Genomic DNA, 16,671 nt, shown 5'->3' with positions numbered 1-16,671 from the left:
GAGCAGCAGCGGCTGCAGTCGAACTGTAGTTAGCACTGCCCATGGAGAACTAGCTGTTTCTCATTAATACCTCGCCATGACTCTGCAGAAGACTGCATGATGCACCTTGTTAAGCCCACAGCCACGTGACGTGATGTCAGTCAGCATGGGGGATGCTCGTCTCCTTGACCGACCCCGTTACTCTATGCTGCTCATCGTTCTATACGGCTGGTACTAAATAAATGTGATACCTCACAACCAGAGCCAATTTATGATTGATCGTCTATAATTTTTGTTCTTCATCGACTCAGAGCTACGAATGTTCCAATCCTGTTAATACAGTCCTCGCAATACACAGAAAACCTTTTACAGAAAAAAATATGTTTTGCATCCCTAATTTGCCCAGCACTCGGGCTTGAGGGCTTCCCACGAGACCTCATGGTCTGTATAATAGCCTTTTGAGTCAGCTTTGGCCTTGCAGTCATGGTTACCTGCAAGTGCACAGAGACAGCAAAGCCATGCAGCGCCAGCAGACGTACCACAGATGCCAAACAGGAGCTGCTGCAATGCTGGATCAGTGGACACACAGGGGAACCTGCACTTTTATAGCAGGTCTTTGGTTGTCTTTTGTCATGTGACTCACCTCATCCTATACATCATTTGTTAAACTGGAACATTGCTTTTCTTTTCCAGCTGGACCCAGAAGCAAGTGACCTCTTGAAAGAGCTGCAGAACAAGCTGAATTCAGTCCTGGATGAGCTGAGCAGTGTATTTGGGTCCAGGTGAGCTACATTTAACACTTATATATTTTCAAATTAAAGCCTCGACAAATATTTATACTGCATCAAATCCACCAGATTCAAAAATATTCTTTCACTTTCACTTGTCATCTTTCAATTACATTTCAGATCCATTTCATTGCAAATATCAGCCCTCAGTTAAAGCCACTTGCTTGCAGCCAAATATAAGATTGATGGGACCTTTCAAATGCAGCGCTTCCTTCCGACATAACCAACTTCGCCCTCCCAAGTTAATACTGCGGCCTCTCTTTCCGGCAGTTTCAAGCCTGTCATCGAGGACTGCGTAAAGCAGATGAACCAGGAGCTGGTGCAGATGAAGGCAAATGGAGCTGGAGCCAAAAGCAATGCAGCAATGGATGCTGAGACTGTGCTACGACCGCTGATGGACCTGTTGGACAAGAAGTAGGACTTGCCTCTAGAGGCCCAGTGCAGCCTTCCGTGCTCTTAGAGTTCTTGGATAAAATGAACAATAAAACATGGCCAAAAATACAACATAAGATAGATATCCCCTTCCTTTTTAACATTTATACAAATGTAATCAATCTAGGCATCACTGCAACACTGAGGTCATTGAAGTATTATGAAGAACCACTTTAATCATATGTATGTTAAATCCTTTCAGGAAGATTAAAATGTACAGCTGTTGAATTAATTCTAGATACATCTGCAAGGTAGATTTATTCCCACAAATATGTATTCCATTCAGAGGCTTGACAGCAGAAACTGGTATGAGAACTGAAAAGGGTTCAGCTCCTTTATTTACTGCCACCTACGTATGCATCGTTCTCCTGCTAGCCAACCGGTCAGTGTTGTTGATAGCATTGCTAACTGTACATTTTGCACAATTTCACAGCCTCATTCTATTTGCCAAGATATGTGAAAGGACCGTTCTGAAGCGGGTGCTGAAGGAGCTGTGGAAGACAGTGCTAAATGCCATTGAGCGCCAGATTGTCCTGCCCCCTTTGACAGACCAGAGTGTGAGTCTTGACCACTGAGTCCCACCACCCTTTAGTAAGCTCACAAGAAAATCCTGTAAAAAGACACAGTAACAAGAATGGGCAAGTCAACTATTTCTATGAAGATTACAGTTCCACTTCTGAAGCCTGCCTGATTCCTGGGATAGAATTGCCATGGAGACCCTGTGCACTTCTTCTCTGAGAGACAAGACACACGTCTTTATCTAGCTGTCACAGATGTCCTGTACATGCAAATGAAGCTTTGTCGCTATGTCACAGGCTTTAGGCATTTATAGAGGTCACCTGTTTCCCTAATGCCTCACTGTCAAAATGCAGCGATTATGCTGATGTCTTGTCATTTTAAAGTCATTACTTCTTACATGACAACATGGAACAAAAAAGTATTTGTTCATGAAATGCTTATAATTGAAAAAAAATGTCCTTTTTTTCCAACAGCAAGGAGCTCAGATGATCTTCAGTGCAGCGAAGGACTTGGGCCAGCTATCCAAACTAAAGGTACTGCCATTCCAGAAAAAATCTCCTGTAAGATCTCTATGTAGAGATATTCCATTTGGAAATTTAATCAAAATAGATGTATACCTTTCCCCTCACCAGTTGCTAAATTATATCCATCTTGTAAAGGTACAGAACCAAGCTTATCTAGTTGGCACAAAGAAACAAGTGCTTGTGCAAACGTGTAACCAACCCGACACGTATTAGTGATCCTGGTGGGCACGGGTTGACTTTAACACAGAACAACGGGCCGTCTTGCTCTTGCTAATCTGAATCCTATCACTGCATGTTCCTTCAGCATCTACAACCAATCAATAAACCTTTCAACAAAGCATTAAAATGCTTGTGTGGGAATTGATCTATAAAGAGTCCTTTAAAGAAGAAGAATCGATGAACACCCTCTTTAGCCCCATCTTTATCTTTCGTTCCCAGTCATTACCCCACCCTGCATTTGATTAAACTATGGCCAAACTGCAACTACACTGACATAGATATTATAAGAAGTACAGCACATACTGTGTCTGTGAAGAGCAAAGTAGTCCTCTGGGATTATGCAGGCAAAGAAAATAATTCCATATGGATGGCCAACTAATGCAATCTGTCCCCAGACAACACTGAACTGGTGTTGCAGATTAACAAGCAAAAAAAAAAAAAAAAAAATCTTGATCATCTGGCAGAGAACACTAGGTCTGAATTCCAAGCACATGCTTTTTGGGGAATGACAAATGATTTCAAAGGGTTATTGTCTAATATAGTCCAAGATTTCAATATTTAAGATGACTGAGTTAGAGACTGATCATCAACAGATATATGTGAACATGTAAAACAGCAAATAATTTTAAAAGCTGAAAATGAATGACTAGCTGAATGTTACATGATGATTACCCTCAGTGCATACATGCTCAGTTACACACTGTTCTTTACAAGCTGTGGTTCTGAACCAGCCTTGTTGTGTTTTTTCCCTTAGCCTCAGATATCTATGCTATACTGGCAAAAATACCTTTGTCTCTTTTTTATATGCATCTTAGTTAAGATCTAATGAGGCTTCTTCGAATCATCTTGAGAGAGCACATCATCTCAGGTCCAGAAATACAACTTTCAAGCTACATGCAGCTTCAAGCTGCAGATTTCTGAAGTTTTCTTTCTTACTGTTTTTACAACATAGCGAGGTTTTGAGCATTGCCCTTGCTGACGCAGACAGGGGAATGTACCAATAAAAAGTGGCATGAAAAAATTATTTAATTACTGGCCATAATGTACAGCAAGACAAAATAAATCTCAATCCTGTTTCCAGAATGATAAGGGACTTCTCTTGAAAACTTGTGTAAGAATAAGTGCTTCCATAAGCATGTTGGTCATGATATATTACACACTTTATGCAACAACACAGCTATAGCAAGAGATAGCTAAAGTGCGTTAATATGAGCCACATTCTCACAGGTATATGAGCAGTTAACATGGTCCATTAACCCCAGTAGGTCCTCACGGAAGAGGCTGTTTTGAAGAGGTGGTCAAAAACTGAGCACATCCAATCTAGTGCTAGAATAAAATGTACTTGCCTACCTCAACATTCACTCAAATAAAATTTTAAAAATGTGGAAAAAAAAAAAACAGTCACTGCCTCACAAAACAACCAACTAAATCCAAACCAGTGCTTGGCCAATATCAATCCAGCAGTCATTTTTATCTCAATGAGAGCAGTAGCAGTAGCCCCATGGCTACTGTGAGTACATCAGCTGATCAGAGGGCCACATTATAAACCAAAGTGGCTCTGAGCAGAAAGAGGCTTAGCAAATTTATAGCTTAACAGGCAGCAGCCGAGGTAAAAAAAAAAACTCACCCACATATAGTCAGGACCTAAAGTGCTTCTAATAAATCTGCAGATCGGCTATGTCAAACTCGGGGTATTTTCATTTTGGTTCTCATTCTAACCAGCTGCCCTCAATTAATGATTCCAATTACTAATTATAATGCACTGCTTACATGTTAAGAAAACCAATTTCCTGAACACAAATATTTCAAAATTTTATTAAATGAATGGCTGGCAAGAACATTTATAAACATTACTAAACAGTATAATGACATATATAGGTTCTCCATGACAGTTAACCCCCCGTCCCCCACAGCCAAAAAATGAGGGCGTGATCAAGGCTCAGGAAGGGGAATGTCCTTACATCAGAACCAGCCATCTGAGCCATCACCTGGTTGTTAGGAAAGGTGTGTGACTTTCATAACAGGCATCAGTCAGTTTCTACTCCTGTTCTATTCCTATTCCTATTCCTATTTCCGGACTCACTTCTTCCATGATCTCTTACGTGCATGATAAACGTGTCAATGTTGATGTTCAATAATTCTGTGATTATAGTTGTTGAATAATGGAAAAATCTTTATGCAGCCACTCGTGTGTAAATTTTATAATTCTGTGATTAGAAGATGACGATTAAACAATAAACCTTTATGCAGATACTCAAATGATGTACATTGGCTCATATGGTGGAGTGTGACAAGTTAACTGTGCTTTAGAATCACATTTCAGAATCCAAGTCTCTCTTTCTGTTGATGCAATGCACTCATTGTGTTTTTCTCCGAGATGTACGTTGTAAGTCTCATTTGACAATTTCACACTAATATGAAAAAATGTCACAGAGTAAAGCTGGTCACGTCAAGAGTTGAGGTGGTCATCCAGGAAGCCACCACTTGCTGAGAATTGTTTAATTGTTCTATGCACAGCAAAAAACCATTCCATTACTTAGTCATTTTATAATAATTCACAGTTTTAATCAAATGAAACCTCTGGATTTTTACTGCAATTTAGATTTGAATAAAGGTATGCCAGTAAGAACCAGGCTAGGACTTGAAATGCATTTTAAAAAAAAAAAAAAAGTTTGCGCCATTAACCACTACTGACTTCTGGCTGCGGTAGTCAATTGCGTGAGAAAAAGACATCATGCTTTAGTCATATACCACAAGAAGATGACTAAGTAACACACCGGACACATGTGTAGTGCTGTGCAGCCTTACAGTCAAACAGCTGCTCTCACTACTCTGACAAACACAGATCCTGCCTTCTACTGTACCTCCTCAGTCTTTTTAGTACAGCTGGTCCCTTTATGCCAACCACTCTCATTAGTGAGACAAGAACCAAGCGAAACATTTACTCGAGGCTCAGAAGCTGGCACCTCCAGTACAGAGAAAAACTGTGCTTTGTAGCCAAGGGTTCTGCAGCAAAACGAAGTAGAATGTCAAAGCCGAAGGGATCCAAACTGACCTTTAAAAAAGTCTACTCTCTCCTTTCTTCCATTCATTTTCAGGAACACGTAATCCGGGACGAGGCGCGGAGCTTGAACCCACGCCAGTGCGCAGCCATGGACCTGGTGCTGCCCACCATCAAGGTATGGTCCTGCTGGTTCTTGCCACTTAGTGAGCTGATGAGCCTGATCTGTACACAGCAGGTGATCCTTGCTGGCAGGGACTTCCTTTGTGGCATGTTTCCAGTTTATGGATGAAAATCTATTTCCTTTTCAGCTCTATCACTTTTATTTGCCATCATTATTCTGTCACTTAGTTAGTGCTTTTTATGCAAAGAAACTTACAGTTTCACCCACAGCTGGATATTTCCCTGGAGCAAATTTTGGTTGAGCCTTAGTGTATCGCAGGGCCCCCTGGGACTTGAACTGGCAGCATTACATGACAATATCTGCTGCTTTCATCAGCCATTATACACACATGTATTTTTTTGTGATGCCAGTTTAACAACAGTCCGCTGACTGGTAACCGGACACTATTTATGATTCTTATTTCAATCTCATCAGTGTCTCATTATCTTTATCATTGACATGTGGTGACGTTAGACTCTGGGCCATTTTCACTTTTAATAACATTTTCAAAATCACATAAATAGAGTCAGAGATCCTAATTTAACAGAAATGCCTAACAGAGAGATTGTTTGTTGACATTTGAAGCCAACTCTGGAGGCCTTTCTGCTTTTGTGCTTTTACTTCAGCTTCACTATATAAATACTATAAACCAAGAGTAGTGAGACTAATTACAGTATATTGTCCATGTCTTGCTGCTGATCGGACACCCTCCGTGCCTTTGCATTTTTGGTAGGTCTGTAATTAGGGGACAAAAGCATAAAGTTGCTTGTTTTCAAGGCTCGCAGACATACTGGAGAATGCTCAAGACCCTTGACTAAGTGTCCGAGGAGTTCTCTCCCCATTCGGATCCATCAAGGTCAAGAAATTCTGTTCATCGGTTTTCCAAAGAAAGCCAATTAAGGAAGTTGAGGAAAACGTGCCAGCTGGAGTTAAACTGGCTGTCCGCTCAATTTAAAAAAAAAAAAAAAAACAACCTCTAGAGGTCTGTATGGGTTCACACAGTAAGGAGCTGTAATGACTTAACAAGGAAACATGAAAACTGTAGAGCTTTGTGTGTGGGCCGGGCAGCTGCTGGAGTGTGGAAAAGCTTTGAAGAGATATTTTTGATGAGATTTCACGCTTTTTACCCATCCGGATATTTAGTGAAGCAATTGAGGCTAAGCACCCTGCCTAAGGGATGCATTCATGAGATACGAACTTTCAACCTGGAGGTTTCAAATTTAACACTTTTACTATTACAGTACCTGCTGCTTCCAAATACACAAGTAAAGCACTGCCTTTGTTCATCGTTCCTCAGAGAGTCAATCAGCTGAATTCTGCAATGTATCCTGGGATTTAGTTCATACGGTGATTAGTTATCCAATCTGACTTCCCTTGAACACATCCTGAGGCATAAGGAAAAACACTCTTTCCTCTTATTCTCCACAATGCCAAACCTGCTCGCATCTCAACTATGCGAATCACAGAGACGCCCAGCTTCTTTCTTCCCAGAATGCAACACAAAAGCAGTCTGCGCTTATAATATGGAGAACCACTGCAAACCCTAACGCGGGGACAGACACAGAAGCAAAGAAAGGAACAATGTAGTGGAAGGTGGGGAGTTAGCCAAAGGTGCGATATCCACATCAAAGGGTAGTGACTCAGGAAGGAATCTACATTCATTTTCATTCCTGCTTCCTTCCTGCTGGTATCAGCAATGCATTAGTGCCCAAAGTAAATAAATGAATAATTGAGTGTTCCTATCTATAGGACTTAATGTGTGAAACATAAGCCAACAAGAAATGAAAAAATGTTTGACTGTTGTGTTTTCCTATTTTATGATGGACAGTCTTCGGGCTAAATTTTGAGTGATTTTGTACTTTATGGTACAAACTAATTCTCCATCTGCAGCAATACTTCCATGCTGGAGGAAATGGCTTGAAGAAGACATTCCTTGAAAGAAGTCCAGATATGAAGTCGCTGAAACACGCACTCAGCCTTTATACACAATCTACAGATGCCTTGATTAAGAAATATGTATTCACCCAGACCTCCCAAGGTAAGATAGCTCAGACCATTAAACAGCATCCTGCCATGTTTGCATCTAACTACACTATAAATAATATAAATATATAAACCTAGAGGGATGGAGGTTTTCAAATCCTCCCCTGTTGCTGGGAATCGTGTCATTAAGGAGCAGAAGAAGCTCAACTCTGGTCATTACAAGGTTTATTTATGCTCATGCCATGGCTGTAGATAAGAACAACTGGGAGCCAAGCGTATTTAATGCTTAGGCCTGGGTTCACAGCCCATCGAGCATGAAGGAAGGTGGCATCTGTCAGGCGCAGTCAAGGGTCCTCTGCACCGCAACGATTGTGGGCCGTGACGGATGTTCAGTCAGCATCCAGCCAGTCTAAGCGAGCGTTACCGTGCAACTGCGACGCAGCACCGCCAGCGGACAACACTTCTCTGATCCATCCCAGTATGAGCAAAGTTCTATATCAATAAGGAGGAAATGGTCTTAAAACAGCCGTATTTGGTAATATTTCACATAATACTTCAATAGGGCAGTGGATCACACAAGAGATTTGCAAATGTACGTTTGTGGCATTACACCCTTTATGGCAGGGATGAGAGAGATGCTGTTGAACCTGAGCATATGACTGGACATGTACAACGGTGAGAAAAAATGAACAACAGAGGTCCAGGTTTGAGTCTAGCTTTTCTTTTCAAAAGCACTTGCTGTGTCCTCCTTTCATTTTTCCACAAAGAGGAGAATAATATGTTACATACTGTACTGATGCAGACATGAAACTGGATCTGTTTTTCAGAGCAAAATAAATTTCACTCCATGCTAGTTTTGTTGCAGTAGACATAGCCGTGTACATCACCGGACCCCAACTCCGCAACAGATTCCCCTGTGTCTAGACAGGTTTGTGACACCTTCATTAGGCAATATCATGTACGTAATGACAGTAAGGGTTTTTGCAGTCAGTCATCAGTCATCAAGGGTCAATAATTACGTATACTGAAATCTACAGAAATTGTTTTGGATATGTATAATACTATATATACATAGCACCAAAACTCTTTTGATTTTTCATGTGTTTGACACAGTGCTGAAAAAGTTAACTAACGTGCAATTCTAATGAGTCTTTTTACAGTTAAATTCTTCAACACCGGACTTAAAACCACAAGCACAAATATCTATAGCTCCTTTATACAGTCCAGCTGCCTTATTGATTCTGTCTGTATGGAAATGAATGGCTTTTACTGAGAGCCAAAACAGAAGCCGAAACCTTGGGGGCACAGATTCTGTGGCCTGTTCACCATGACTGCATGATAAATATCAACTGGCTGTAAAAATCGCTCAGTTGTCCGTTATGTTCTGTCTCATGACTGCTTTGGTAAAACGTTCACTTTTTTAATCAACACAGTCATTGATTACGTGCTATAATACAACACCAATTTCACATAAATATTTTCCTATCTTTGGATTTTTTCTTTTGCTTTCCATTAAACTGAGTCACAGTGAACGAAATTAAGCTGAACCGGACTGAAGTGCATGTCCATCCAAGTACCAAGGCTGTACTGACCTCAACCATCATGTGACCTGAAAAACTGGTGATGTTGTCTTTTTCATTATCTTACCTTCGGTAGCAGGAGCAGCGAGGTGTGAGGCCACCCTTCACAATGTGTGATAACCTGTCGGCTGTGACAGGTTGGCAGGCGACTCTGCGCTTACGTGCCATGGCTGTAGCGGAGAATGGCCAGGGGCTGGGGAAGTGAGGATGATCAGGAGATTCCAACTACCTTATTTTAAAGCTATTTTTTCAAACAGATGCAGGGCAACATCAACAGGAATTGAGAGGTAAAAGAAAAGAACACTGATTTTCTTGAGTAAACATGAAGCCTACAGGTAAAATTAGAGCACGTGATACAGCATCTGCTCTTCTCCGCATAAAATAATTGTGAGCAGAATATTTGCCTCTGCCTGGTTCTGTGCATTACGTTGAAAAACACAGTACACAACAAAACAGCCCAAACTTCATTGATATTCATTAACAGAGCTCTATCCCTGTAGGACTGCTAAAGGTCTGCCAAAGATTCATTAATACATTCGAATGTAATACAGTTAACTGATGGGTAATTAACTTTGAATAAAGATAAGCCTTGTCTAAATTAAATTTCAATACAAACTAATAGTTTCTATCAAATTCTTGGGCAGTTGACCACCAGCTGCGGCCAAAATGGAGAACTTAATGAGAGGTAGGAAAGAGATGCTAAAAAGGACAGCTGGCATTGATGACTTGAGTGTCAGGAGGAACAGTCCTGTGGTACCCTAGCATTTAATTTTTTAGATTGGTTCGGACTGAATCATAGACCAATCAACAAGAAAATATCAAAAACAAGCAGAGAGATGTGCTTCTTGAAGGAGGGGAAAAAACTTGTGTCTGAAGGTTTTCTTTTGTGTTGTTTTTCTGGTTTGTGGGCTGCTTTGATTTTCTGTCATCACTTCTCAGCTCTGTGTCTGTGACTCCTGCTTTTGAACCTGTCAGCAGAGGAAGATGAGAGGATGGCCAGATGCCACTCTGCCTGGATTGGCCACATGTGGTTTAATCCGTAACAGTCGCCTGCTGGAAATATGGAGGCCAATTGTGCCAGTCTGTAGTCATCCTGAAGGCCGAAGCTGTGATTAAGTCTGGCCACACTCTTATGACTTCTCCCTTTATAATGACAGGATTCTGACTTTTCTACATTAAATCCTCTTGTTTATCCTGAAAACTCCTGGACACACAGTATTTCATGTCAAAGACTGTCAAAGACTAGAAGGTGCATGGATTCTGAGAGTTCAAAATGGGGAGAACATGGTGATTCTTGAGAGATTCACAGAATGCCTCAAAGCAAAAGATCATTATTTCTAATTCTATTTCTATTTCTGCATGTTCTCCCTCTGTATCAGAAAGACTCTTAACTCATGCAGCTCACTTTAATGTCTAAGGACGTGAGCGCTATCCGCTGAATTGCTGGTGCTGAACTGCATAACTCCCACCACAATCCTCTAGGGGGAGCAATCACTCGACTGCTTGCAGATTGGGCATTTGTCATGGCATCGGTCCTGCCGGCTAGGAAGACTCTAGCACCAAATTTCTTAAAACTCAAAAAATATTACATTAAAGCATTCTTAATTAGCCTTTTCGACCCCGTGCTTATTATTACCACAAAAGGGTCAGCTCCACATTTGTAAAAAGACCAAGAAAAGACACCACAGCCTTATTCATGCTGTAATAACCTCTGTTCATTTTTTAAGGCAGCTACTTTTCTCTTTTGCAGAGGTAAGAAACAAATATGCAGCAATCACATGAATCCTTGCTGTCTGTAGATTAACTAGAGTATGTAAAAAATTGTAAATCATGTTTAGGTAGACTATATGTTAGATGGGGGCATGGTGGTGCAGCGGGTTTGTCTGGGTCCTGCTCTCTGGTAGATCTGGGGTTTGAGTCCTGCTTGGGGTGCCTTGCATCGGACTGGCGTCCTGTCCTGGGTGTGTACCCTCCCCCTCCATTCTTACACCCTGTGTTACCGGGTTGAGCTCCGGTTCGCCGCAGCCCTGCTTGGGACATGCGGTTTCAGACAATGTGTGTGTGTGTCTATATGTTAGACATAGAGAGTCAAATATGGTTTTCAATAGAATAAAAAATTAGTTTTTGAGGAGCAGTGTGAGCAATAGTGTATTTACTGGTTCAGCTCTTTAGACTCCAATTTGTAAAATGTAGCGTCTTTGCCACCTACTGTACCTAGCAGGATATGCAGGGAGTATGATTTGAAGCTGAAGCTAGGTACAGTAGGTGGCAAAGTTGTTAGATTTGTTGCCTTGCAATAAACGGATTGAGCTTCAAATCCTACTCCCTGCTCCAATAAATGTCTGCATCCAAATCCTCCTTCTGTTGAAGTAATGCACTCTGACATGTTCTTTGCTTTGGAGAAAAGTGTCTGCTAAATGAATAAATGTAAATGAAAATGTAAAAATTACCAGGTTCTCTGAATGGGTAAGTGTTGAATAGTTCAGTATACAGACCTTACATAGTAAGATGCTATAGAGAGAACTACTAAACTAAATCACTTTTAACCATTGCTATGATGGCAGATGTGCCATCAAGTGAACCCCAACCTATAGCGAGATCATTGGCAAGGTTTAGAAGGTGAGGGAGGAATGAAAGCAGTTCACCAGTGCCTTCTTCCATGTATGTCTAGGGGGTGAGAAACATGAGAGAAACAAAATTTGAACCTCACACACACCAAGCAGCTCAGCTCAGGACCTGTGCCGTCGCATCCTCTGCTGTTACTATAGTGACAGATTTATTATAAAAAGCGCAGTTACAACATATCATAAAATGGTTATTACAATTTCTACTGTGTCGCACTGAGAAAATATTGCCCCTGCTTGTTTACAAACAGAGATGAAACTGCTCTAAAATTATCTTGGAAACATACTCGCACATTTATTGGGCATTCGGATTAATGTGTTTACCCTGGGCAGTCATGTCAAATGCCTTAAAACAGATGGTTCGTTGGAGGAGAATGTTTGTCACGCTGAACTCTTGGCCTTGTGCTATGGATTAGTGATATAATCACTCAACAAACAAAATCGAAATCTAAAAAAAATGTGTGGAACAGTCTTCTCTGGACCAAAGATGCTGAGCACTGACTCATTAATGTCCATCAGTGTTATCTGATCACACTGTAACTCTACAGGGAGATTGTTTTTATTACGAAATTTTTCTTTACCCATTCCTTATATATTCCTTATGCTTATATTTTCTTTTATGTGGCCTCCAGCTGACCCTTCTAATGGAACAGTGGGGGAGGTGTCTGTTCAGGTCGATCTCATCTTCCATCCTGGCACCGGGGAGCACAAGGTCAACGTCAAGGGTAGGCCTCGTCAACTCCCGCATCATCAATAGCCGTTCCACCGAAACTGACAGAATAAAAGGCTACTCTAAGCACTGGCTTTTCAGAAACCTTACTATATATTTTGTATCCCAGCTTGAGCTGAGGAAGTGACACATTTCAGTGCAAGCTCTTCTGACCCACAGTCATCTATGTGTTCTTGTCATCACTGGAAAAGGAAAGGAGCATTGACATGCACATTACTTACCTTCTTCACTCATTCTGGAGAAGAGTGTGTACAGGTTTCTCCTGCCCAGAACAAGACCTTGTTCCAGCTCCCCCTACTGTCTCCACAACGTTGAATACCTCAGCTCTTATCCATTGCTTACATTGCTTAGTTGCTGAAATGATTGAATTACACACTTCTGGTTGTCACTATGTGTGCTTCTTCACTCTTAGTGGTGGGTGTGAACAACCTCAGCTGGCAGACCAATGCTATGTTTCGACCCTTCGTGGAGGTCTATGCCCTCGGCCCTCAGCTCAGTGACAAGAAGCGGAAGTTTGGCACCAAGACGAAGAGCAATACCTGGTCTCCAAAATACAATGAAACATTCCAGTTGTAAGTGATGATATCTTCAAGCTCTTTGTTAACTTGAAAAAACAAAACAATGTAACTGCAGATGTTACATTGATTTAATCAAGGTACATCTCTATATTATGCTTTTATTAATTGCATAAGGGGACACTGTGGACCAGCAGATAAAGCGAGTGCATCAGCTGTTCAGTGGGTGTGGGATTAGATCCCAGCTCAGGGTGTGCAGAGTTTACATGTTTCTCCCCCAATGCACCCCAGAGACGGATGGAAGAAGGCAATGGCAAACACCTTCTGTTCCTCTTTTGTCTTGTTAGCTATCAAGTGGTTGCTGTGTCAAATTTGACTTGATGGCACTTCCATCCATTGACTGTATAAATAAAGCAAATCAAAACTGGCCAAATACTGATAAGTTTAGCAAACATTGTTTCAAGTTAATTGAAAATTAAATATAAAAGTCTTGTCCAAACTGTTCCCTGCCCCATGCTCTATTTCCAAAACAGGCTGTGGAAAACCACAATATTGCAAAGGATAAGTGGATGAGGAAAAATGGATCAAGTCATACAGTTATTTCTTTCATTTACTGAAACTTCATCTGTGGTTTTGCACAACCTAAGCTGTGGATAAATTGAGGGATGTGTATTGTGAAGCATTTATTAATTAATTCATTAATTTAATCTAGAATGCCCAGGAAGGGTGGGCAGCCACTGGCACTTGGATCCCCTACATTTTTTTCTGTTAAGGGTGTTTTGCGCCTTTCCTCCATAAACAGTAAAAAATTAATATTGTTATTGTAGTAATTTAACGTCTAGTCAACCTTTTATTTGTTTCTACATCTCTAATTGTTAGTTCAGCACACTATAAAAATAAATTGAATTATTCATTGCGACATGGTGATGTGGAATTACAAACAAATTAAGTCACAGACTTCCAGTCCTAGTTGTGTTTGTATGTAAGTTAAGAATATTACACCTCAAACGTTCATAACACAATGGCCCAGTGTATTTACACTGACTTATATTCTCACTTTGGTGACCTTCCAAGAACCTTCAAGAAACCTTAACATTTACTGCTTCCATTCAGGTTAAGTACAACCTAAATTTTTAGCTTGGCATTTAAACCTGCAAACCTGGAGTGGAAACATAAATACAGTGACCCACCAAGCCCGATAAATTCAGACAACCTTTATTGACATCTTCCATTTTCTTTTGTATTTGCTATTCCTCAGTACCCTGAGCAAGGAGCACAGTCCTGAGGCCTATGAACTGCACCTGTCTGTGAAAGACTACTGCTTTGCCAGGGAGGATCGAATCATCGGTATGACGATCATTCAGCTCCGGGACCTGGGTGACAGGGGGAGCTATCTGGCTTGGTACCCTCTGGTCAGAAACATCTCCATGGATGAGACAGGGCTGACCATCATGAGAATTCTTTCCCAGCGCACCAGTGACGAGGTGGCTAGGGAGTTTGTGCGTCTCAAATCGGAAACACGATCAGCCGAAGAAACATCATGAACAGTAGATGAAGTGACTCTTCCAAAGGGGTAGTACAAATCTGAAGTCCTGTGGTATGTTTTTGTGCATGTGTGTGCGACATTTGTTGGAATGTTCATTTTAAAATGCTGTATGTACAAGTGTTTACCTATACTTACTATTAAATAGAGTATTATACAGGTAATGTTGATGACATTAAATAATTTTTTGTACCGAATTTAGTCTTTTTGAAGAAATTTGTTCAGATAAAGTGCCAAACTTGGGAGAAAAACAGTAAATAAATTTACACATATTAAAGCAATGGTGAACTTGGTATCTTGGTAATGTGATTATTTTGTGAAGCACTAAAAACAGTCTCAATGGACAGGTTTTGTTAGTTGTACTTCTTTGCCAAGTTGTTTTGCACAAAACTTTTGCAGAAATCCTGTTTCACGTCTTCCCTTTTTTGCCATTATTATCTTATGGTGGCCGTTGTGGAAGAAATTTACGCAAACCAACTTTATAAAAGACTTAAAAGACAGGAGAAAGTTTTAGCTAAGAGTATCCTTTACTTTGGCCAAAGGGTAGAAATGAGGGAGTCTCTCCAAGTACCAAACATACAGACCTATTATACACTGCTTACACACACACACTGACTGAAACCACTTGTCCCAAGCGGGGTCGCGGCAAACCAGAGCCTAACCCGGCAACACAGGGCACAAGGCTGGAGGGGACAAACCCAAGGCGGGAGGCCAATCTATCACACAGCACCCCAAGCAGAACTTGAACCCCAGGCCTGCTGGAGAAGAGGACCCAGCCAAACCCGCTGTGCTACCGTGCGCCCCCGTACACTGATTAGTCAAAACATTAAAAGCAACTGCCTAATTTTATGTAGGTCCCCTTCATGCCGCCAAAACAGCTCTGACCCGTCGAGGCATGGACTCCACGAGACCTCTGAAGGTGTCCTGTGGTATCTGGAACCAAGACATTAGCAGAAGATCCTTTAAGTCCTGTAAGTTGCGAGGTGGGGCCTCCATGGATCAGACTTTTTTCCAGCAGATCCCAGAGATGCTCAGTTGAGTTGAGATTTGGGAATTTGGAGGCAAAGCCAACACCTTGAACTTTTTCACAATTTTTGCAGTGTGGTTGGGCACATTATCCTGCTGAAGGAGGCCACTACCATCAAGGAGCACCGTCGCCATGAAGGGGTGTATGTGGTTAGCAACAATCTTTAGGTAGGTGGTATGTGTCAAAGCAACATCCACATGCACACAACTCCGCCGGCTTGCCTTCTTCCCATAATGCATCCTGCTGTCATCTCTCCCCCAGGTAAACGACACACACACACCCGGCCGTCCACATGATCTAAAAGAAAATGTGATTCATCAGACCAGGCCACCGTCTTCCATTGCTCCATGGTACAGTTCTGACGCTCACGTGCTCATTGTAGGCGCTTTCGGCAGTGGACAGGGGTCAGCATGGACACTCTGACCGGTCTGTGGCTACAGACCCCCATACACAGCAACCAGCGATGCACTGTGTGTTCTGACACATTTCTATCATGGTATTTAGGTTTTCAGCAATTTGTGCTACAGTAGCTCTTCTGTGTGATTGAACCAGATAGACTAACCTTCACTCCCCACCTTCATCAATGAGCTTTGGTCGCTCATGAGCCTGTTGCCGGTTCACCGGTTGTCTTTCCTTGGACCAATTTTGGTAGGTACTAATCACTGCATACCGGGAACATCGTACAAGACTTGTCGTTTTGGAGATGCTCTGACCCAGTCATCACAATTTGGCCCTTATCAAAGTCGCTCAGGTCCTTACACTTGTCCATTTTTCCTGCTTCCAACACATGAAATTCAAGAACTGACTGTTCATTTGCTACCTGATCTATCCCACCCCTTGACAGATACCACTGTATCGATAATCAATGTTTTTCTCTTCACCTGTCAATGGTTTTAATGTTTTGGCTTTAATGTTTTGTCAAAGTTAAAGTTGCATACATAATCAGCTTATACATGTTTCTGATTTGTTACTTATATATTACATTTCCTATAGACTAAAGTAAGTTGTGTGCATCACATTGCGAGCACTCTACACCCATCTTAT

General features: G+C 41.4%; 1 protein-coding gene across 1 annotated transcript in view; it reads left to right on the top strand.

The window, feature by feature from the left end:
- LOC108929063 (protein unc-13 homolog C-like) overlaps positions 1-14,840 on the top strand; it is a 77,747-nt gene extending 62,907 nt beyond the window's left edge. The window contains exons 25-33 of the mRNA XM_018743363.2: positions 673-761; positions 1,038-1,181; positions 1,633-1,756; positions 2,192-2,251; positions 5,560-5,640; positions 7,516-7,663; positions 12,445-12,537; positions 12,955-13,114; positions 14,316-14,840. Of these exons, the coding sequence (XP_018598879.1) occupies positions 673-761; positions 1,038-1,181; positions 1,633-1,756; positions 2,192-2,251; positions 5,560-5,640; positions 7,516-7,663; positions 12,445-12,537; positions 12,955-13,114; positions 14,316-14,601 (1,185 nt within the window). The 3' untranslated portion in view covers positions 14,602-14,840. The remainder of the gene's footprint in view (positions 1-672; positions 762-1,037; positions 1,182-1,632; positions 1,757-2,191; positions 2,252-5,559; positions 5,641-7,515; positions 7,664-12,444; positions 12,538-12,954; positions 13,115-14,315) is intronic.
- Positions 14,841-16,671: the final 1,831 nt, after the last annotated feature.

The sequence above is a fragment of the Scleropages formosus genome, chromosome 7, assembly GCF_900964775.1.
Source record: "Scleropages formosus chromosome 7, fSclFor1.1, whole genome shotgun sequence".
Taxonomy (NCBI): domain Eukaryota; kingdom Metazoa; phylum Chordata; class Actinopteri; order Osteoglossiformes; family Osteoglossidae; genus Scleropages; species Scleropages formosus.
The sequence above is the reverse complement of the archived record's forward strand: the minus strand, read 5'-3'. Positions and strand labels throughout refer to the sequence as shown.